The 20785-nt window shown below is 43.3% G+C and overlaps 1 protein-coding gene across 3 annotated transcripts in view; it reads left to right on the forward strand.

The window, feature by feature from the left end:
• rgs3a (regulator of G protein signaling 3a) overlaps positions 1-20785 on the forward strand; it is a 146592-nt gene that overhangs the window by 1695 nt on the left and 124112 nt on the right. For 2 of the 3 annotated variants that reach the window (XM_062989061.1, XM_062989062.1), the window contains exons 1-5: positions 3472-3661; positions 5933-5987; positions 9440-9527; positions 9828-9914; positions 18889-18956. In XM_062989061.1, the coding sequence (XP_062845131.1) occupies positions 3486-3661; positions 5933-5987; positions 9440-9527; positions 9828-9914; positions 18889-18956 (474 nt within the window). In that variant the 5' untranslated portion in view covers positions 3472-3485. Of the gene's footprint in view, positions 1-2276; positions 2328-2669; positions 2729-3388; positions 3662-5932; positions 5988-9439; positions 9528-9827; positions 9915-18888; positions 18957-20785 lie in introns of those variants that run through there. The other variant, XM_062989063.1, reaches the window with a different exon arrangement.

Raw genomic sequence — 20785 nt, forward strand, 5'->3', positions numbered from 1 at the left:
GTGAGACGTTCCAGTAATGGATACAGACCAAGAGAACTAGAATGCTTTGGTCACTGTCGTACAGCAAGGCTGGGGGGATGAGAATTTTGCTGCTGGATTACGGGGATTGACTGGACACTGATAACGAAAGAGGACAGAAGGAAAGAAAAAACATCGAGTCCAAGATAATAAAGTAGAGAACATGGCTGTCAAGCGTTCTTGGGGAGACTGCAGATCTAATTTGTAGATAACAAGCAAACTGCTCATGCAGTCCCAAAGGCTTGTGGGTAATGTGGCCTTAGCTTGCTCGTCATGACCGCTTTTCTCCCTTTTTTGGATGTAGAAGCTATTGTCATATTGTCATTTCAACCATAAACAACTACGCAGTGATATTAAATAATGTTTCTCCAGAAAATGTTGCATTCAGACAATACTGGACTGCACAAATGCAAGTGCAAATGATGCAATAAATACACAACCAGGTCAATAAACCCAGGAAACAAAGCTGGACAGTGCAGGTACTGACCCAATAGACAGTGCTGAATATGCATATATCTCAGGACTGTGATGTATGTGATATGCTGGCCCAACACCACTGAAATCCAGGTTCGAATCTCAGCTGTGCTTCAGCTGGTTGGGCGTCTACACTAAAAATGACTAACTTCATAATTTTAGACCAAAGCCTTGAGATGGACTGGCACCCGGTTCGTAATTTGTGCCACTTTCTCATCTTTCCTTTCACTTATTCTATCTTTTAGTCATTTATAATGTATTAAGAATATACAATTTATTAATTGTGTTACTCAGGACATTTTGTGACAGACTCTTGTCAGAAATAGTAAAACACCGATGCTACAGGATGGCTCAGAACGTCCGGAAGGAACGATGAAGAGACAGACGGTCAGAATGTAGAGAAGAAAAGATGACAGCTTTGTTTGAAAGACTCTCAGTCAGTCTTTCTGTCTCTGCACAGCTTTCTTATTCCAGACTACTCACGCAGGCAGAGGAAAATGGGCCGTGAGTTAATGCAGTATTCACACAGGATTTATATAACATGCCCAGATGTCATAAGACTTCATGAAGCAGAAGAAAAATCACTGTATGATTGTTGTGTAACTCAAAGCCACAAAAGACACCAGAACAGCTTCAAACCTCCTTGGTATATTCCAGATTATTATTCCAGACTGCAGTGAGCTGACAGAAAGGATACAGAGAACCAATTACTACAACTGTGGTGAACAGAAAAGCATCCCAGAATGCACATCACCAGACCTTGAGTATGCAGTGATATTAAATAATGCTTCTCCAGGAACATGCCACATTAAAACAACGCTGGACTGCAACAGACTACAAGTGCAAACGATCCAATAAATCCACAAACAGGTCAATAAACCTAAGAAACAAAGCTGGACAGTGCAAATACTGACTTAATAGATGCTGCTGAATATGCACATGTGATTTATCAGACGGGCTCGAGTGGCACAGCGGTCTACTATCCCAACACCACTGAAATTTAGGTTTGAATCTCAGCTGTGCTTTAGCTGGTAAGCTATCAGACCTTGAGGCTGATCGGCTTTTCACTCCTGTCAGACATGAACATCCTGTTTACACCAAATTCTGACCCTTCAATCTGCATGTCTGATTGGTTGCATCCATAACAGGATGATCAGGACAATGTGTTGGACCATGTAACCATAAAATACTTGCAGCTTTTTTGTACAGCGGTCCTGACAGACATTCTGAATGAATGGCTTTACTTTAGAATTTGGCTACTTCTGTACTGTGGGCGGCACAGGGGCTAAGTGGGTAGCACTGTCGCTTGGGTTCAATCCCCAGGTGGGGCAGTCCAGGTCCTTTCTGTGTGGAGTTTGCATGTTCTTCCCGTGTCTGCAAGGGTTTCCTCTGGAGCTCCGGTTTCCTTCCACAGTCCAAAGATGTGCAAGTGAGGTGAATTGGAGACACTAAATTGTCTAAGACTGTGTTTGATATAACCTTGTGAACTGATGAACCTTGTGTTCCTACTACCGTTCCTGTCATGAATGTAACCAAAGTGTGTAAACATGACGTTAAAATCCTATAAACAAATAAACTTCTGTGCTGTAGTATTTTATTGTTCATGAGTCAGATAGACATAACCTTACTACTGTGCATGGTTTAAAGCATGCACTTGATTATTATTATTATATTATTTTTGTGACTTCTCACTGACCCCTAGGAATAGATTCCTCTTTTGTATGTTACTATACATTCAGCACAGAATATATGCCAAAATATATGTTGTTTTTTTCTCTCCACAGGACAGCTCAGATTAACAATCACATTTAGGGATGGAGGGCTTATCGTTGACAGTGAGTATCTGAACCCAGTTCACCTTTGCTTCAACAGTGGAGCTGACGTACCTTTTTGATTACATGGTCTTTTTCTGTACCTCCCAATGACTAGGCTGTTTGGCCATCCTCCCAAACACAAACATAGCCAGTCATGTTGGTGTAGATGCCCGACTGGATGTAAGCACTGCTGAGATTCAAATCCTGGATCTCAATAGTAGTGGGGTAGAGTGATTTACCACTGCGGCACCATTGTGCTTTCTTAAATAAATAAATAAATAAATAATAATAAATTATTCCCATACACCTTGCTTATGCATTATTTACACACATTACTTAACGTTGTTTTTGCTTTACTTTCAGTTATTGAGGCCAAGGCTCTTGTGGGAAATGATCAAGGAATCTGCAACTCCTATGTGAAGGTAAGCAACAGATACTATAATACAATACCTGCCAAAGATGCTCTGTTTTTAGGGCAGCACAAATTAATGTTGCACTATTTTAGTGTTACACCAAGTGCAAATAAACAAAACATGGCCTTAAAAGCAGGCATGGTGGCTCGGTGGGTAGCACTGTCACGTCACAGCAAGAAGGTCCTGGGTTTGATCCCCAGGTGGGGCGGTCTGGGTCCTTTCTGTGTGGAGTTTGCATGTTCTCATGTCTGCATGGGTTTCCTCCAGGAGCTCTGGTTTCCTCCCGCAGTTCAAAAAAACATACAGACAGGTTAATTGGAGACACTGAATTGCCCTATAGGTGAACAGGTGTGTGTATGTGACTGGCGCCCCATCCAGGGAGTTACTGTGTGCCTTGCGCCCATTGAAAAGCTGGAAAAGGCTCCAGCACCCCCCACGACCCTGATTGGATAAGTCTGTTTCAGTTAAAACCTTTTGCTTGAACCTTGATGTACCCACTAACTGCTCGATCTGGGTTAGGGACACGGCGAGTCTGGAGTCTGGTGCCATCCAGGAACGATGGGTACACAGTGGTACACCTTGGATACTCCAGATACTCCATCATAAGACAACATGGTTACACATTTCCCTGCAATGTCGAGAGAGACTTTTTCTGGTTCGCTCTTTCAGGTTGGAATGGCACCTGATGCTGATGGAAGAACTCGGAGGAAGACGAACGTGGTCCCAGACTGCAGGAGTCCGTTCTACAATGAGACATTTTTCTTGTATGACAAATCCCCTGAAACTCAAGTCTAAATGTTGCAATTGTGAAGTTCAGTGCCAAAATGTGTGGTCAAAAATGCGATCTGAGATAAATCTGCATGCTGTTTCCAGTGCTGTCGGCGATACAGAGAGTAACAAGAGGCTTCTGTTCACTGTCTGGAGCCATAATGAAGATACCAGGTATCCAAACTTCTTTCAGTCTTATTAGACCATATTATACACCCATTAATAAAAACGAATGAAAGGACCAGGGTTAATGATGTTGTACCACGTGCAGGCTAATGTTATGAAAAAAATTTAATTTTATGCTTTATATGTGAGTATTATGCTGTTTTGTGCATTAAATCCTTAATTATATTGTGCTTGAGGTGTGACTGGGAGTCTAAAGTACAGAGAATAGCAACATGTCTGTCGTTAAGCTGTAAAATGTTGCAAGCAGATAGGGGGCTACTGTTAACACAGAATGGAGGTTTCAAAGCCCAACACGAGTAATATAAAAGGAGCTCCACAGGTCTGTTCGTTGTTCTTCAGCTTACTGCTGTAAGAACCCACAATTGTGTTTTAATAAATCTTCTTCCATCCAGTCCACGGTCACCTTTTGACTACTTTTGCATTCAACACATTTTTCCATGACACTAATCAGAGAAGCCAATATTAAATGCAACATGCATAGAAGATATCATTATTATGATGGGTAGAATTACACCGAACTTTATAGGGTCTTTTATGCTAGCCCATCACCACTGAAATCGGGGTTCGAATCTCACTGGTGCTAACACAAAGTCATGACTGGCTATGTCTGGGAAGGAGGGAGTGGACGGCCGAAGTTTTGCAATGAACTTCAAGAAGTTGAAATGGTTCATGTATGACATGAAATCCTTATTCCTTACTTCAGCACAGAATTTATCAAACTGGTTGGAAACGGTTCTATACCTGATATTTAATGTCTTAACTACAGTAGATCTATAATATAAGCCACACATAATAACCAGATCTGCTCAGCACAATAACAAGTTATCCAAAATAATGCAAAACATGCACAAAGCCGAGAAAACCAGAATACCAAATACCAAAAATGCAACCTGCTTAAAATGCAGAATCATCTGTGCGTGGTGCCTTCAAAGTCGTTATGTAAAAATTTCCCATGAATGTCGGAGCCGAACCGGAGGCAGAGGGTTGGTGAACCACAATCCCACACATGTAAATGAAGACTGGAGGTTAAAGTAATCCAATATTGTGTTATAGTCCCGGCGATTATTCCTCCCCCGAGAAAGAAAAAATCATTTATGAATCATAAAAACGGTCTTGCGGGGAAAACAGAGACCAGCGTTAATGAAACACACAAAAGCATAAAGATCATGCGGCTGTAACATAAACAGTGATTTTTATGTTTCCTTGTACAAAGGATTAATGTAAGAATATAAAATCAGAAGGTTGGGGGTTCAAATCGTGACTCAGCTAGACAGGCAACCTCCTGATTACTGATGCTGAGCTACCACTGTCCTATAATACTTTTGTCCAGTATATTTAGTGTACACGATCAGCTATAACATTAAAACCGCCTCCTTGTTTCTACACTCACTGTCCATTTTATCAGCTCCACTTACCATATAGGAGCACTTGTAGTTCTACAATTACTGACTGTAGTCCATCTGTTTCTCTGCATGCTTTGTTACAACCTTTCATGCTGTTCTTCAATGGTCAGGACCCCCACAGGACCACCACAGAGCAGGTATTATTTAGGTGGTGGATGATTCTCAGCACTGCAGTGACACTGACATGGTGGTGGTGTGTTAGTGTGTGTTGTGCTGGTATGAGTGGATCAGACACAGCAGCGCTGCTGCAGTTTTTAAATACCGTGTCCACTCACTGTCACTGCTGGACTAAGAATAGTCCACCAACCAAAACTATCCAGCCAACAGCGCCCCGTGGGCAGCGTCCTGTGACCACTGATGAAGGTCTAGAAGATGACCGACTCAAACAGCAGCAATAGATGAGCGATCGTCTCTGACTTTACATCTACAAGGTGGACCGACTAGGTAGGAGTGTGTAATAGAGTGGACAGTGAGTGGACACGGTATTTAAAAACTCCAGCAGCTCTGCTGTGTCTGATCCACTCATACCAGCACAACATACACTAACACACCACCACCATGTCAGTGTCACTGCAGTGCTGAGAATCATCCACCACCTAAATAATACCTGCTCTGTGGGGGTCCTGACCATTGAAGAACAGGGTGAAAGGGGGCTAAAAAAGTATGCAGAGAAACAGATGAACTACAGTCAGTAATTGTAGAACTACAAAGTGCTTCTATATGGTAAGTTGAGCTGATAAAATGGACAGTGAGTGTAGAAACAAGGAGGAGGATATATTAATGCTGTATAGATGCTAATGGCTTTTGTTTATTGTAATGATCTGAATTGATTTGATGTTTTTGCGATGTTTTATAGGCAGCTTATCGGCTGCATGAGTTTTGGAGTTCATTCGCTAATCAGATCAGAGAAGGTAAGCCTCCTACAATCCCAAACTAAATAAAGGTTTTACATTTTTTTAATTTAACCTGTCGACAGAAGTCAAATGTGAGTTTTATTATAATTAATCACGTGATCAGCAGATCACCTGCTTTAAAGTGCTAATTGGAAATGCTGTATGCTGTACCCATAGTCCCACAGGTCACCGAGAAAAATAATAATAATTAAATAAACGAATTTTAACAGGCACATAAACTTGTACACGGACGCCCCCTTGTAGAGGCTTGTTAACCACAGTGGGACCAGATTGTAGAGCATAACACAGAAAATAAGATGTTATTTGTGTTGCCTGGGTCGCGTAAAACATCATGGACAAAATGTGGGTCACTCTAGCCCCCTATTGCTGACATCCACCGGGTGCCCACACAGACGTGATTGGCTGTGACTGAGGAGGAAGGGTGGTCGAAGCCTGTGGAACCAGACCTGACCAGGATAAATTGGTTGATAAAACTGAAATGAAAACATGAGCTAAAATTTGGACCTAGATTTTCTATATATTCGTGCATTAACCAATTAGTCTTCTGCTGCTGGGGATCTTGATTGCTTTTGAGTAGGGTATATTCGCTTGCCCCACGCCCCCTTCGACGCATGCCCAGTCCCCCAAACCTTTCTTTTTCGCCCGTGCTTCGGAGGATTTGCACATGATGCTCATCCATGGTCTGCTAACCAGGGTCCTTGCATGGTGTTTGAAGAGCCCTTCCATATAGTCTGGCATTTTCCCACCCAGCGGACTCTGTGGCCAATATTGTCTGCTGCAGGCACTGCCCGCTAGATAGCGCCCAGCCGACTGGTAATTGACAAAGTAGGTGCATCTATTCTTTTCTTCAGTCACCGGTCATTTTATTAGGTACACCATCCATATAGGTGAACTTGTAGGGATGTAATTACTGTTGTTAATCTACCCGGGACCTGCAAAACACTCACTCACTGAAAAAACTGTGGAACTGTGGCATTACTCTCACCTCTCTCTGCTAGTCATGTTAGAAGAACCCTTGTTATAATCCGCTCACACAGTGATTCATCTGGTTTCAGGATTCCGCGCCTCCGTATCACCGTTAGTAGCACTACCTGTTGAGCTGTTGTTTTTAAAGAGGAATTAGCAGCACGTCGAACGGTGCGTGTTTCAGCCGCCATCTGGCAGAATGAATATTTGATCGGCTTCTATTTGCTAATGAGGAGATTAGGACGGGTAGCACAGGAAGTTTTCTTTCCATCCTGCCGTCCGTTTCATCCCCCACCTCTGACTTTTATCTCTTTCCTACTCCTTCATCCTATAACGGGTCCTCGTCTGCACGGTCTGCACTGCAGTTTCTAAACATGCTTCATGTATTTGGATTCAAATTAATTTAATGCAGTAAAAAAGTGAATAGGAAACAGATGATACTTCAGTAAACACAGTTTGGAGCCTGTAAGCACCCCTTGCTTTTTTGGAGATGCTTGAACTTACTCGCCTGGCCAAAACGATTTGGTACTTATCAGTCACTCAGGTCTTTATGCTGATCAGATCTGCTGCTTCTAAAACGTCTAACTATGATAAGCCCGGCTTCTAATCTTTCCTTGACCGTGACATACCCATGCACATTTGTTATGAAATAGGTGTTGCCATGCACATTTTGGTGTGTAGTCATAATGTTTTGGCACATCATTAATTTGTTAAACATTAAATATATTTCTTTGCACTGTCCTCAGGTGACTATGGGACAAAATATTCACATGATGACTTTTTTCTCTCCTGTCCCAACTGTTTTGGACCGTTTTTCTGAGCTTGTGTGGCCTTTTTATTTTTTTGGTTTTCGTGTTCTCACTTGACAGTAACAGCACCGTTAACTGGGGCGGCTTTACTAGTGCGGAAATTTGACCCACTGACCTGTAAAGGTGGCACTTCATGACAGTGACACTTTGGGGAAGTGCTGAGTATGACCGCAACAGACAGTGTCATTAATTTGTAGGTTATTTGTCGGGCCATTTAATACTTTGCCACAATTTAATGTAAATTTTAGAGCCAAATAATAATACAAGGGAAGTTTCCACACTTTTTTAAAACTCTATTTGTTGCCATCAGCAAAAAAATGTTTTGGTTGAGCTCGTAGCCACTGACACAGCGCTGCTTTCACATCATCATCACATGGAAATCTTCTTCCCCTTAAAGCTTCTTCTTTGAGCGTCCAAAAAGCTGGAAATCAGATGGAGCTAAATCTGGACTATAAGCGTCTCTCAGTCTCTCAGATACGACTGATTACTCTTCCTCCTACTACACCCTCACCGCTTATAACCAAAATATACAAGTGCGGAAACTTTTTGAAGATCCATCGTAATTAATCATTACTAAACCTACAGTAGCATTGAGGACTTAAATCCACAGGTAGCTGCTACAATTCACCAATTTATTATAAAATGCAGCATTAAATCTTGAGAGAAATGAAGGCTGCACTTTATAGTCAACACTTTTTCTCATACAGATTAGCACAACCTCACCAACGTCCGTGGTGGGTGGTCCCCCTCTACACAAGGCTTTTCCTTTCTGTTGAGTAAAAACGGTGCTACACACACTGTGTTTGTGTTTTGCCTCTCTTACCTCCTCACACAGGCGTACTTTTAGATGTTATTATGGTTCCTTTTGAAGGGTTTGGACTGGGAGTGTAGAGCTCAGCAGGGAACGAGCTTAATGTGGGGATGATTTGTTTTGACTAGCTGTGCTATAAATAAGTTGCACTGTGTTTTTATTTAGTTAAAGGTCAGGTTTAAAAAACATCTCTCTGTCTATATATAGAATAGAATGCGTTTATTTGTCATATATACATATACAGATGTACAGTACAACAAAATTCTTTCTTCGCATGTCCCAGCTTGTTTGGAAGCTGGGGTCAGAGCGCAGGGTCATTGTACGTCGCCCCTGGAGTAGACAGGGTTAAGAGAGGGTCCAACAGTGGCTGCATGGTTGAGCTGGGATTCAAACTCTCAACCTTTTAGTTGATAGGCCAAAGCTCTACCTACTAGGCTACCATTGTCCCTAAATATATATATACATACACCAGCACCGAGATTCTGAACTCCTCGGTTCGAAACTCTGCGTTGCCACCAGTGGGCTGGGCGCCACTTAGCAGACATAATTAGCAGTGCCTGCAGCAGACATGTTTCTGCTTGGGCGGGATGTCCGGACTATGTGGGCGGGGTCTTCAAACACTGTGTAAGGACCCTGATTGGCAGATAGAGAGGCGCCTGTGCAGAATGCAAGGGTGAAAAAGGGTTCCGCTAAGGGCTGCACGCGGGTCGGAGGAGGCGTGAGCAGCAATATACCCACCTCGACTGCAATCAGGGATCCTCCAGCAGCGGAGGACAAACTGACTATGCTAAATTGGTTTACAGAGTTATGCCGTGATTTCGGGGTCCTTTTTGTTTAACCCAGTCCTGCTCTTTTGCTCTCAGATCAGTGGCTGGTACTACATACTTGGAGAGGACCTGGGTAGGACCAAACACCTGCGAGTGAATCCTCCTGGCTGCGCACACACCTCTGGTAAGTGTGAGTGTCAGGGCATGTATGTGAAGGAGTGTTTGGATCAGAGCCATGGTGCCACAGTGTAGTTACAAGCTGGAGAGGCACGACATGCAGGTCAGTGTGGGGGAAGCCAGGGATTAAAAAAGCCTTACAGATTGAGAGAGAGAGAGAGAGAGAGAGAGAGAATGAAAGAAAGTGCGAGTGGGAGGGTGAAGCCTGACTGTGTACTTACATCAGAATCGGCTGCATACAATCTAAATCACATATGCTGTCTGGTTTAAAAGTATTGGAGGTATTTTCTCTGTCTTCTCACGCCAGAAACTTCCAGGGAGTCGCATGTTGTAGCCGAGTGCGATCGTCTGAGGGTGCTGACCGCACGTGAACCCTCAGCGAAGCAGAGATTAGGTGAGTGGTACCTTTATATTTCTCTGTTTCATCTGAGGGACTCTGTGGTTGCTGTTTAGGTTGGAATAGAATGTCTGTGTGTTTGTATGAGGGAGGGAAACGTTTGAGCAGGCGGCTTTTTAATCAGTGCTGCAATTCTGGCCTCTGGCAGTGTGAGGCCCTCCGTACGGGATGTTACTGGCAGGTGAAAAGAAGTGGTTTCTGGCCGTGCATGTGTCGAAGGGGCATGCGAGGGGGCAGTCTGCAGCATAGAGAGAGAGGTTGCAATTACAAGAAATTAGATACGACTTATCCAGGGAGGAAAAAAGAATGCATAAAAAATAAAAATAAGATTTAGTCTGGTCAGGGTCGCGACAGGGAAACACTGGGCACAAGGCAGGAGTACTCTGGACACAATGTTAATCTGTTTCCTGGCTTCGACCACCCCTTCCTCAAACATTTACGTCTGTATAGACACCCAGATGGTTGACAGCACCACTGATGAGTAAGTGTAATAGACAGCTGCGTGACAGTGCTCCGCTATTATTATTGTTCCTGCAATTATAAAATGTAATTATTTTCTGTCCCGCCCAGAGGAAACGGTCTTTGTAAGAGTTCTCCTAGATTCTCTTAGATTAGTGCTGGAAGTGAGCGAGTCCCATTGGAGCTGCATGTTTAATCTTTTAAAACGCTAGCCTCGAGTGCTGTGGGGTGCACGAGAGAATAAGGGAATTCGAACTAGAGTGGATGAGAGCGCTACCTTCCAAAAACGAGGCGCAGAAAGACGGGCTGCATTCATCCTTAAGTAAAACTTCTTAATTAGTGGCAGAACCCGTGGCCTAAGGACTTGAATTAAAGCTTGAGGATTTGTGGGGCAACCGGAAGCTTCTTTTTTATACTTTACAGCTACCCAGAAAACAGAAGGTCCTGGGTTCATTCTCCAGGTGGGTGGGGGTTTCCTCCGGGTGCTCCGGTTTCCTCACACTGTCCAAAAACATGCAGCCAGGCTATTTGAAGACACTGAATTGTCCTATAGGTACCCGGCCGCTAGGATGCATAAACCAGTGCATTATAGTGCCGGTCCCAAGCCCGGATAAATAAAGAGGGAGTAGTGTCAGGAAGGGCATCCGACGTAAAAACTGTGCCGAATCAATAATGCGGATCATGATCTAACGGGATCTAACCAGAAAACATTCATGCTAACAGATTCCTGTCCTGCCAACCCGGGTGCTCGTCAGTCAGTCGAAGGGTTTAACATATTCACTCACTCAGTCAGCCATTTAATCATGAACACCTAAGGGTAATTTAAAGTAGGGCAGTTACATACACGGCATGTTTTTGCTTGACCAGACATTCAGATGTGAGAACAACTGAAACACTCCCACATAGTTACTAGGCTCAGGATCAAACCCTGTAGCACTGAGCTGTTGATTCACAAGGTAGTGATTATACAGGCATGTCTGCAGTGTTTATGAGAAGCTAAGACATGTTTGGAGTCCCATGTTTGCTTTTTTGCTTTATAGCTAACATAAATCTGGCTGTGTGTTCACAGCAAAGGTTCCGAGGGCGCTCACGTGGCGCAGCGGTAAAGCACGCTGGCCCAATTCAAATCTCAGCTCTGCTATTGACCAGCTGGGCGCAGTGGCAAAATACGCTCTGTCCTGGGAGTGTTACTGCATTGCGTCCAGTGTTTATGGGGAAACCGTACTCACAGAGACCCTGACCAGGATAAAGTGGTGGTAAACATGATGTGAGATGAAATAAAATGCAAAAAAATATTGTATATATATATATGATCGGTCTGTTATGCTAGCCCACCACCAGTGAGATCTGGGTTCGAATCTCAGTGGTGCTCTACATAGACATGCTTGACTATGTCTTGGTGAAGGGAAGTCGGACCCACCGGGACCCTGATCAGGATAAAGCTGTGGTAAAACATGCAAATTAATTAATAATAATGTTAGCCCACCACTGCTGAGAAATGAGTTTGAATCTCAGCGGTGCCATTGGCTGGCCTGAGGTCTACACAGACATGATTAACTGTGTCTGAGGGTGGGGTGGCTGAAGCCCAGCGATGGATTGGCTCCCTGTCCAGGGTGTTCCTGCCTTACGCCCCATGTTTCCTGGGAAAACCAAACCCACTGTGACCCTGACCAAGCTAAAAAGGCTGATAAAAATAGAATAAAATACATATACAATTAATATATTGATATATAATTAAGTATTAATTCCAAGTTTCCACTATTCGAGCATGTACATAAATGATCTGAAGCTTTTTCAAAGGCAAAATCCAGATCAGGCTCTTTGTTTTCTTCAGCACCCCTCAAGAATAGGATGCTCAGTTTAAGGTTTCATACTGGACATCAGTATGTGTCCAATAAAAAAGTGTTTGGGGACAGGGACAAATCCTCCAAGACAATAGATGTCCATCTCAAACACTGGGTATGAATTGGCAGTGACAGGACACGTGAAAGACGTCTGTGGTGCAGTCTGGTGGCATCCACATTTTTCAATTCAGCCGATATTTCTCGGGAGTGGCACGGTGGCACAGCTGGAAGTTTGTAAACCCACTATAATGCATTACACCTTGTGGTCCTGCTGGTATTTTTAAAGCTCTGTTCATCATTTAGCAGCTGGCAGAATGTAGGCCAACTGCTGCCCCCACAGACACACTGACATGGATCTAGTCAGCCTCTCTCTTGCCCCCCCCTTCCTAAATCCAGCGAATGTTTGACACACCGTCTGTGTTGCCCTTCGTTTCCCCAACCCGGTCTACAGTTACATAAGTGAGCGGCTCTTCATTAACCCACTTCTATCAGCATCTTTTAAGTTTCCTGTACGTCACTGATCCCAGTCTCGCATCACACACTTCATGCTTTAAATGACAATAAATTAACTGGATATATAACACAAGGAGCACAAGCACCAGTATTCCCAGCAGGGTTGAACTTCTTGCACACAACACACTCATTGTGTGGATGCTTGACGTCTCTAGACTTCTACTGGACTGCACATTTTTTATATTTACATAATTTGCGAGTGCCTGCCGGTGTGTGTTTAAGAGCCTGCTCAGCAAACTTCCCGCCGACTGAGAGAGATAAGTGCAGCCCAGAAAAGATTTAATCACGGCTCTGTACACAACTGGATCGAATCATAATGTTGCTTAGTGCTATTATGCTGTTATAGTCTGTGTGTGTGTGTGTGTGTTTGTGTGTGTGTGTGTGTGTGTGTGTGTGTGTGTGTGTGTCTCATGATTAACCTTGAACGAGGAGTTTCATACCCTGACTCAGGCCGTGTTTACACACTTATGTGTGCTGATTGTGTTTGAAAATGTCAAGTGTTAGGGTCAGCATCATGTCTGTCGCTGGCTCATCTAAACGTGGTAAAATTACCAGCCATGCATGCGCTTAAACCGGTGCGGTAAAATGTCATCAAAGTGTGAATATGAGACGAATCTGCATCTGTGTGGAATAACCATCAGATCCAGGGTTACAGCTCCACGTGTATCTGTGTTTATCTGGATTTTCCTCACTGTTTCACTTTTAAACTTGTGTTACAGCTCGAGGTTCTGAGAAATTGTGAGAATCAGAATCAGCTTCTTCCAGAGAGTCTAAAATGATTATCATTAAAAATAAAGCTTAACGTGGTTTAATGTAGTAAAAGAAGGAGACAGGAGCACTAAACATCTCTTCATTATTACTGCTCATACGTTCCTCCACTAATCACATTCCTCACTCGCTGTTTTACTACAATAAGTCACGTTAAGTTTTGTTCGTACGGCCTGAGTCACTTTAACCACCTCATGTCAAACAGTTCGACTCATTGGAGGAGCTTTGAAAAAGTCAGCGGCAAACTGGGAAAGCACAGTGTCAAACTAAGCAGCACCACCACACTCGAAAACAAGAGCAGGACCAACGCAGGTTCGGACCATCGTGTGTAAATGATAATCAGGGTGTGGTCAGGGTGTGGGGTGGATCTAGCAACCGAGCACAATACATAAAGTATCAGGGAAAGCTAATGGTTAACTGTCCGGTCCGTCACTAAGTGAATCGTAATTGAATTTGACCGTTTTCGTTCCTCGTGGTCAGATGTGACCTTGAGGCTGCATTAACATTTCATGCCCTGTCATGTGCATGATCTCCATGTGTCACGAACAACTGAGAGAGCGTACATGGAGAGAGATCCTCCATTACTGACGGAGCTCCCTGAAGGAATGCGCCGCTTTGTGTTGAGAGGAAGCGAACGGTGGATTCACACGTTTCAGACGAGGCGTCTGTTTGCCTCGGGCTCTTCTCACTGGGTGTCGTGCGTGCTGTGAGGTTGAGATGTCATCGAGGAAATGGGAGAAAAAGGGGAATGATACCAGTTCCTTCAGATCGGAATGGTGCACACTCATGCTGAAACAGAAACTCCAAAACTGTTGTTACTAAGTTAGAAGCAAAATATTCATGTTATTTGATTGATTTTATCGACCTGTTAGCATCTTAACTGACTCTCTCTTATTTTGTAAGCATTATAATCAGAACCAATTCATTGAAAAAAAAAAAATAATTATGCTTGGAACAGTTAAAGGTAGAAGAGGAAGAGGAGGGCTGGCTATAAAATAGATGCAATTAGAGGAACAATTAACAATACATTAAGAAATGTGAAGACTCAAACAGAAATAGTAGAAATAGAAGAAATACTAATATATGGTCGACAGGAGTCAGAACTGACTTGACGGCACCTAATGATAATAATAATAGTAATAATACAATAATAATAATAATAATAATAGTAATAAAACAATAATAAAATAAATAAATAAATAACAATAATAATAATATAATAATAATATAATAATAATAATAATACTGTATAATAATAATAAAAATTATAATAATATCATAATAATATTATAATATTATAATAATAATAATATCATAATAATATAATAACAATAATAGCAACAACAACAATAATAATAATATAATAACAACAAAAATAGCAACAATAATATAATAATAATAATAATAATAATAATAATTAATAATAATAATAATAATAATCATAATCATAATCATAATCATAATCATAATAATAATAATAATAATAATAATAATAATAATAATAATAATAAATGTGTTGCTTTGACCGTTTAAAACCAAAATAATTTGTGATTTTTATTCAGCCAGTGATTCCAATAAGAGAAATCTGTGTATGAATCAAACAGCATGTTTCACTTCCAGGCTGCATCATGAGCATGAAGGTCATTTGAAACCAAATCCCTCGCTGACTACTCAGAAGCTGCTTGCCGAGTATTTTCAAAATGCTTTCTGTGTTTACTTCACTATTTTTTGCTTAGCGAGTTTCTGGAAGCGTGGCTTTAAAACAGCATGACTCGAAAATTGGGTCTTATTTGATCATTCCAAAGCAAACATTTTATTCAAATGTGATAGACTCGAGTGCTGGAGGGCCACAGCGGTGCAGATTTTAACGTTCTGCCTCATTTAACACATCAGATTGGAATCACAACCTCATTAGCGAGACCTTCATGGCTAAATTTGGTGTGGTAGAAAAGCCAAAACACATTTCTGTTGTGCTGTGAACCTCCAGAACCTAAATTTGATGCTTTGGATTTAGTCCACATGAGGGACGTGTGGCTATAAAGCGTCTACGAAGGGACACCAATAATTTTTGTCCAGTTCTTACCCATTGCATTGTCATCTTCTGCCTCGTCAAAGCCATTCATTTGACTTCTATAAAAAGGAAGTTGATTCCTTAATGAGTATATGGGGCACAGGTAAGTGAAGGCAGAGCAGGTGATCAAAAGCGCTGGCTGTGCCATTATTTCCTATGGAGTTTGGCGATTTTTGCACTTGCTCAAATTTCACCTGATTGCATTTTGACCTGGTTTGCCGCTGACCTTTTCAAAGCTCCTCCAATGAGACAAACTGTTTGATATGACGCGATAAAAGCAACTCAGACCGTATGAACAACACTTAACACAAATGTAGATTCGTCTTATATTCGCACTTTGATGACGTTTTACTGCACCGTTCAAGCCGAGCGCTGAACAAAGCGAGGATTTAAAGCAGTTGTTCTTTTGAAGCAGGCGCTGTTTGACAGCAGTCCATTCCAGTGTGGTCAGCCGTTTGAAGGACACTTGAGAGTTTAATCTTCAGAGATCTAAGTGCACAGTCACAGTCAGTGCTGGATTGACCAGAATTCCTTGTATCAAGCCCTCAGTGAGGTTTTTTGAGACCACAAAAGCTTGAAACTCTGCCCTGACTCTGTTTTATAAGAGGACAGCAATCATTTCTCCTTGACATCCATTGCCTTGCCGCACCAAACCCCTCTATTTTAGCTTACTGCGCTTGCGGACGTCCTTCCTTTCTCCCTCCGAGGCTCTCCATCACGGCTCTGTTTGTTTAGCGCTGAAAGGCAGAACAACAGACTGACAGGATGAAGTGAGTAAAAGTGACTGCTAAAAGTGACCGTTTTTTTACTCCCGCCCCTCGTTCAAGCACCTAGCGGTCGGTTTGCATGAGCTTAGTGGACCTAATCCAACTTCACACAAGTCCTTTCTTCTCTCGGTTCTTCGTCTCCGGGTCTGTACGGAGGGGAGTTCCCTGGCAGCAGCCGGAGCGGTTCCTTAGCCTCGGTTGCCAGTCGCACTGTTAAACTGCGGTGATTTATTTCTGGGGCCACAATGCCCGCCATACAGGTCACCTCCTGATGCTGCTGGGAGTGCGTTCTGGGGATTTGATTAAAGGAGGATTTTGCGGTTCCCACCGGTTGTCGGGGCTACATCATCCAGAGTTTGCTGTAGGCTTTAGGAGTTTAGCATCAGTTTGTAATGGAGGGAACACAGCACAGAGGGCCTAACCTCATTACTGCAGAGCGATTCGGGCCAAAGAGGATGGGAACGAGACAGAGATTAGTTTCGAGGGGGCTGGCTTCAGTGTTCGGAAAAACAAAGCTGATTGTGCAAGTGAATGAATGTGAGAGTTCATAAAATCGGAGCAGGACAAGAAAAGGGTTGGGGGGTCAGGATGAAAGGTTAGTCGCTTTTGAACAGATTTATTTGTACTGGAGTCCTAAAGTGCAGCGGACGTGCATTCATTTATACCGTGTTTTTTATTTTCATCTTTTGTGAATCTTTTGGAATTACCTGAATTCCGGTACAGTGGCTCGGTGGGTAGCACTGTCGCCTCACAGCAAGAAGGTCCAGGGTTTGATTCCAGGGTGGAGCAGTCAGGGTCCTTTCTGTGTGGGTTTCCTCCGGATGCTCTGGTTTCCTCCCACAGTCCAAAGACATGCAGTCAGGTTCATTGGATCTACTAAAATTGCCCTAGGTGTGAATGTGTGTGTGTGTGTGTTTTGCCCTGTGATAGACTGGCAATCTGTTCGGGATGTTTCCTACCCTTCGCCCGGTGAATTGTGCCCACCGTGACCATGAATAGAATTTATTTTTATTTATTTATTAGGATTTTAACGTTAATGTTTTACACACTTTGGTTCCATTCATGACAGGACAGGTAGTTACTGCTTACACAGGATTCATCAGTTAAAGTCTTTGGACTGTGGGAGGAAACCGGAGCTCCCGGAGGAAACCCATGCAGACATGAGGAGAACATGCAAACTTTACACAGAAAGGACCCGGACCGCTTCACCTGGCAATTGAAACCAGGACCTTCTTGCTGTGAGACGACAGTGTTACCCACTTAGCCACCGTGCCGCCTCGTGAATGTGTGTGTGTCTGTGTTTTGCCTTGTGATGGACTGGCAACCTGTTCCCTACCCTTCGCTCTATGACAGGGCAGGTAGTTACCGGTTACACAAGATTAATCGGTTCAAGTCTTTAATGTCAAACACAGTCACTTGCACGTCTTTGGACTGTGGGAGGTAACCCGGAGCTCCAGGAGGAAACCCACACAGACACGGGGAGAACTTCTGGACTGGTCCACCTTGGAATCAAACCCAGGACCTTCTTGCTGTGAAGCCACCGTGCTGCCACACTAAATAGGATAGAACGATGGTAAATCAGACAATGAATGAATGAATTCTTCCATTAATTACAATTACAGTCATATTAATTAGCAGATGCTCTAATCCAGGGCGACTTACAAAAGTGTCTCTCCAGTAAACATTTACTTACTGTGATTTCCTATATAAGTAATTTATTACACCTGTTAGCAGCTGTTGTGGCTAAAACACATGAAGGCAATAATTAGAAGGGGTGTATTGCCGCTTTTCTTAAATAAATACCAGTATTCTTGTATCAAGAAACCTTTCCTGCGGGGTTTGACGTAAAGTCTTACCTCGTAGACGTCTAGTGAGAAACCGACCGTGAAAGTGTTTCCCCGGTGGGCGAGCGCACGGCATACCTCGAGATTCTGGGTGGGAGTGAGAGTGTGGGAAGCAAGGAGGGAGTCTCTCACGGCGAGCCAGATAGCGAGATCTGCGAGTGACAGAGCGTCTGAGAGTGCGAGAGAGATAATGAGTGTGAGCGCGCGAGTTAGCATGTGAGAGAGTGAGAGAGAATGGGGGAGTGAGAGAGGTAGCAAGCGTGCGGGTGAGAGAGAGAGAGAGAGAGAGAGAGAGAGAGAGAGGGGAGCGCGAGAGGAGGCTCGTTGCATTGTGTCCCGGCTGAATGCGAGCCTTTATGGGGGAACGCTTAAAAGCGCATTGTGCCCGGGCCGACCCGGCGTCTCCACAGCAACCGGCCGGGAGTGCTCCAGACCCGAAGATAATGGAGTAAGAGTGAACAGAGGAGTGGAGTTTCTTCTCTCGATGCTTCTGCCTTCATGGAATTCCCTCTGTTCCTGCTCATCAGGAAACTACAAAGAGAAAGAAAAGTGCAGGAGCTCGTGGATGAATGAGCGCCGGGCGCTTCTGCGGAGAAGCCACAGATTTTTGAGTGTGGTTTAGAGGAGCAGAAGGAAGCGCAAATGCGAAGATGTTCTCCAAAGGTTCCGTGTCGGCCCGTGACTCTTTTGTCTTTATCTCCTCAGAGGCGGCCTCGCTAAACCATGCTGCTTCTCCAGACGCCACCAGCCCTGAGAAAATGCAATGCATAACGGTAAGGCGTCACTTTTCTGTACTTCAACTTGTGTGTGTGTGTGTGGGTTTGGGTTTGTATGTATGTGTGTGTGTGTGGGTTTGGGTTTGTATGTATGTGTGTGTGTGTGTGTGGGTTTGGGTTTGTATGTATGTGTGTGTGACTGAAATTTGGTGTCTCGGCCATAAAGAGAGAAGAAGATGCGTGTAAAAAAGCATTATTTTGTCTGTGCATTAAAGTTGTGAATGAATTAAAAAAATGCATGTTTGTTTTGTTAAATGATAAAAAATATAGTTTTTATTTTATTTACATATAAAGCGCCTGATTTTTTCTGATTGAAGTCTGATTAACGCCTCCTCAGTAGTTGCTTTTGCATGGTTTAACAATAGGACAATACTATTGCGTCACCTGTAGGTTCCCGAGCCTTCTTTCTATAGTCTCAACTAGCTTGCGAGGGACAAAATCTTGGTTCGATTTACATGGGGTACTGAAGGGTCCGACCCTTCTAATTAACACTTGGACCCCCCAAAAAAGTTCAGTGGAGGGGGGTCGTTATTTAGCTAATACATAAAGTCGCCCCCCTCCTTCCTAATTGTCACTTCATTATTTGCACTCTGGTGTAAATCTGCTTTGCAAATCAGGTTTACAAGTCAGGACAAAATCCTTAATACGTTAAGCTACCGTTAACAAAGCGTTTTATTAAGCAAGCGATACGCAGACAGAACAGCACCGAGCACAAGGCCGGAATCCATCCTGGAAATATTAAATTCATCCACTCTCAGCTGAAGGAGAATACATATAAAGTCTGAAAAGAAAGAAAATATCAAATTCACCACCAGTGTTCAGTTTTCTTATGTTTTTGTACAATTTGAGACACTTGCCGGAGTAATCCCACGCTGTGATCTCGTCTAGCTGCTCATTTCTGCTACAGCTAGTAAAGATCAGGCTATTAAAATAAAATACGCTGTGTGAAACGGTTATTACATCTTTTAATGATCCAGCTGCAGGCTGGGTAATCTCATCTAGACAGCCGTTTGTGCAAACTACTATAGGGTACGGTGGCTAAGTGGGCAGCACTGTCGCCTCACAGCAAGAAGGTCCTGGGTTCGATCCCCATGTGGGGCGGTCCGGGTCCTTTCTGTGTGGAGTTTGCATGTTCTCCCCGTGTCTGCGTGGGTTTCCTCCAACAGTTTTAAAATCATGCAGCCAGGTTAATTGGAGACACTAAATTGACCTATAGGTGAATGGGTGTGTCTGTGTGTCTGCCCTGTGATGGAGTGGCGCCCCGTCCAGGGTGTTACTGTGTGCCTTGCGCCCATTGAAAAGCTGGGATAGGCTCCAGTACCCCCCCCCCCCCCCCCCCCTCCTCTGCGACCCTAATTGGTGTAATAAATCAATAAAATGACATGTTTCCAACTTGCACAAAGTGAGTTCTATTAAAACTCTGGAATGAACTGGAACATTAACTGAGGCTTTCTTGACTAGCATCAGTGCCCAGCCATATGAATGCTCTTTTGTCACAATGGGCACAAATTCCCACAGACATACAGACATTCAAAGTCTTGTGAGATGCCTTCTCGAAAGAGCGGCTGTTGTTCTAGCTGATAAGATCACATAAAAGTTACTCTATTTTAATAGCATTTGTTTTTGAAATGGGACGTCCAATAATCTCATGGTCAGGTGACCAAATACTTTTGGCCATACAGTCCATATGGATTGTGTAGGATTGCATATTAGACTGTTGCCCCACCCAAATACATGACAAAAAAACCCGACAGTGTGAACAGGATTTGTATTGGTTTTTATTGCAGCATTTTGCAGACGCTTTTATCCAAAGTGATTTACAATTA

The sequence above is a fragment of the Trichomycterus rosablanca genome, chromosome 26 (genome assembly GCF_030014385.1).
Source record: "Trichomycterus rosablanca isolate fTriRos1 chromosome 26, fTriRos1.hap1, whole genome shotgun sequence".
In the NCBI taxonomy this organism is placed as follows: domain Eukaryota; kingdom Metazoa; phylum Chordata; class Actinopteri; order Siluriformes; family Trichomycteridae; genus Trichomycterus; species Trichomycterus rosablanca.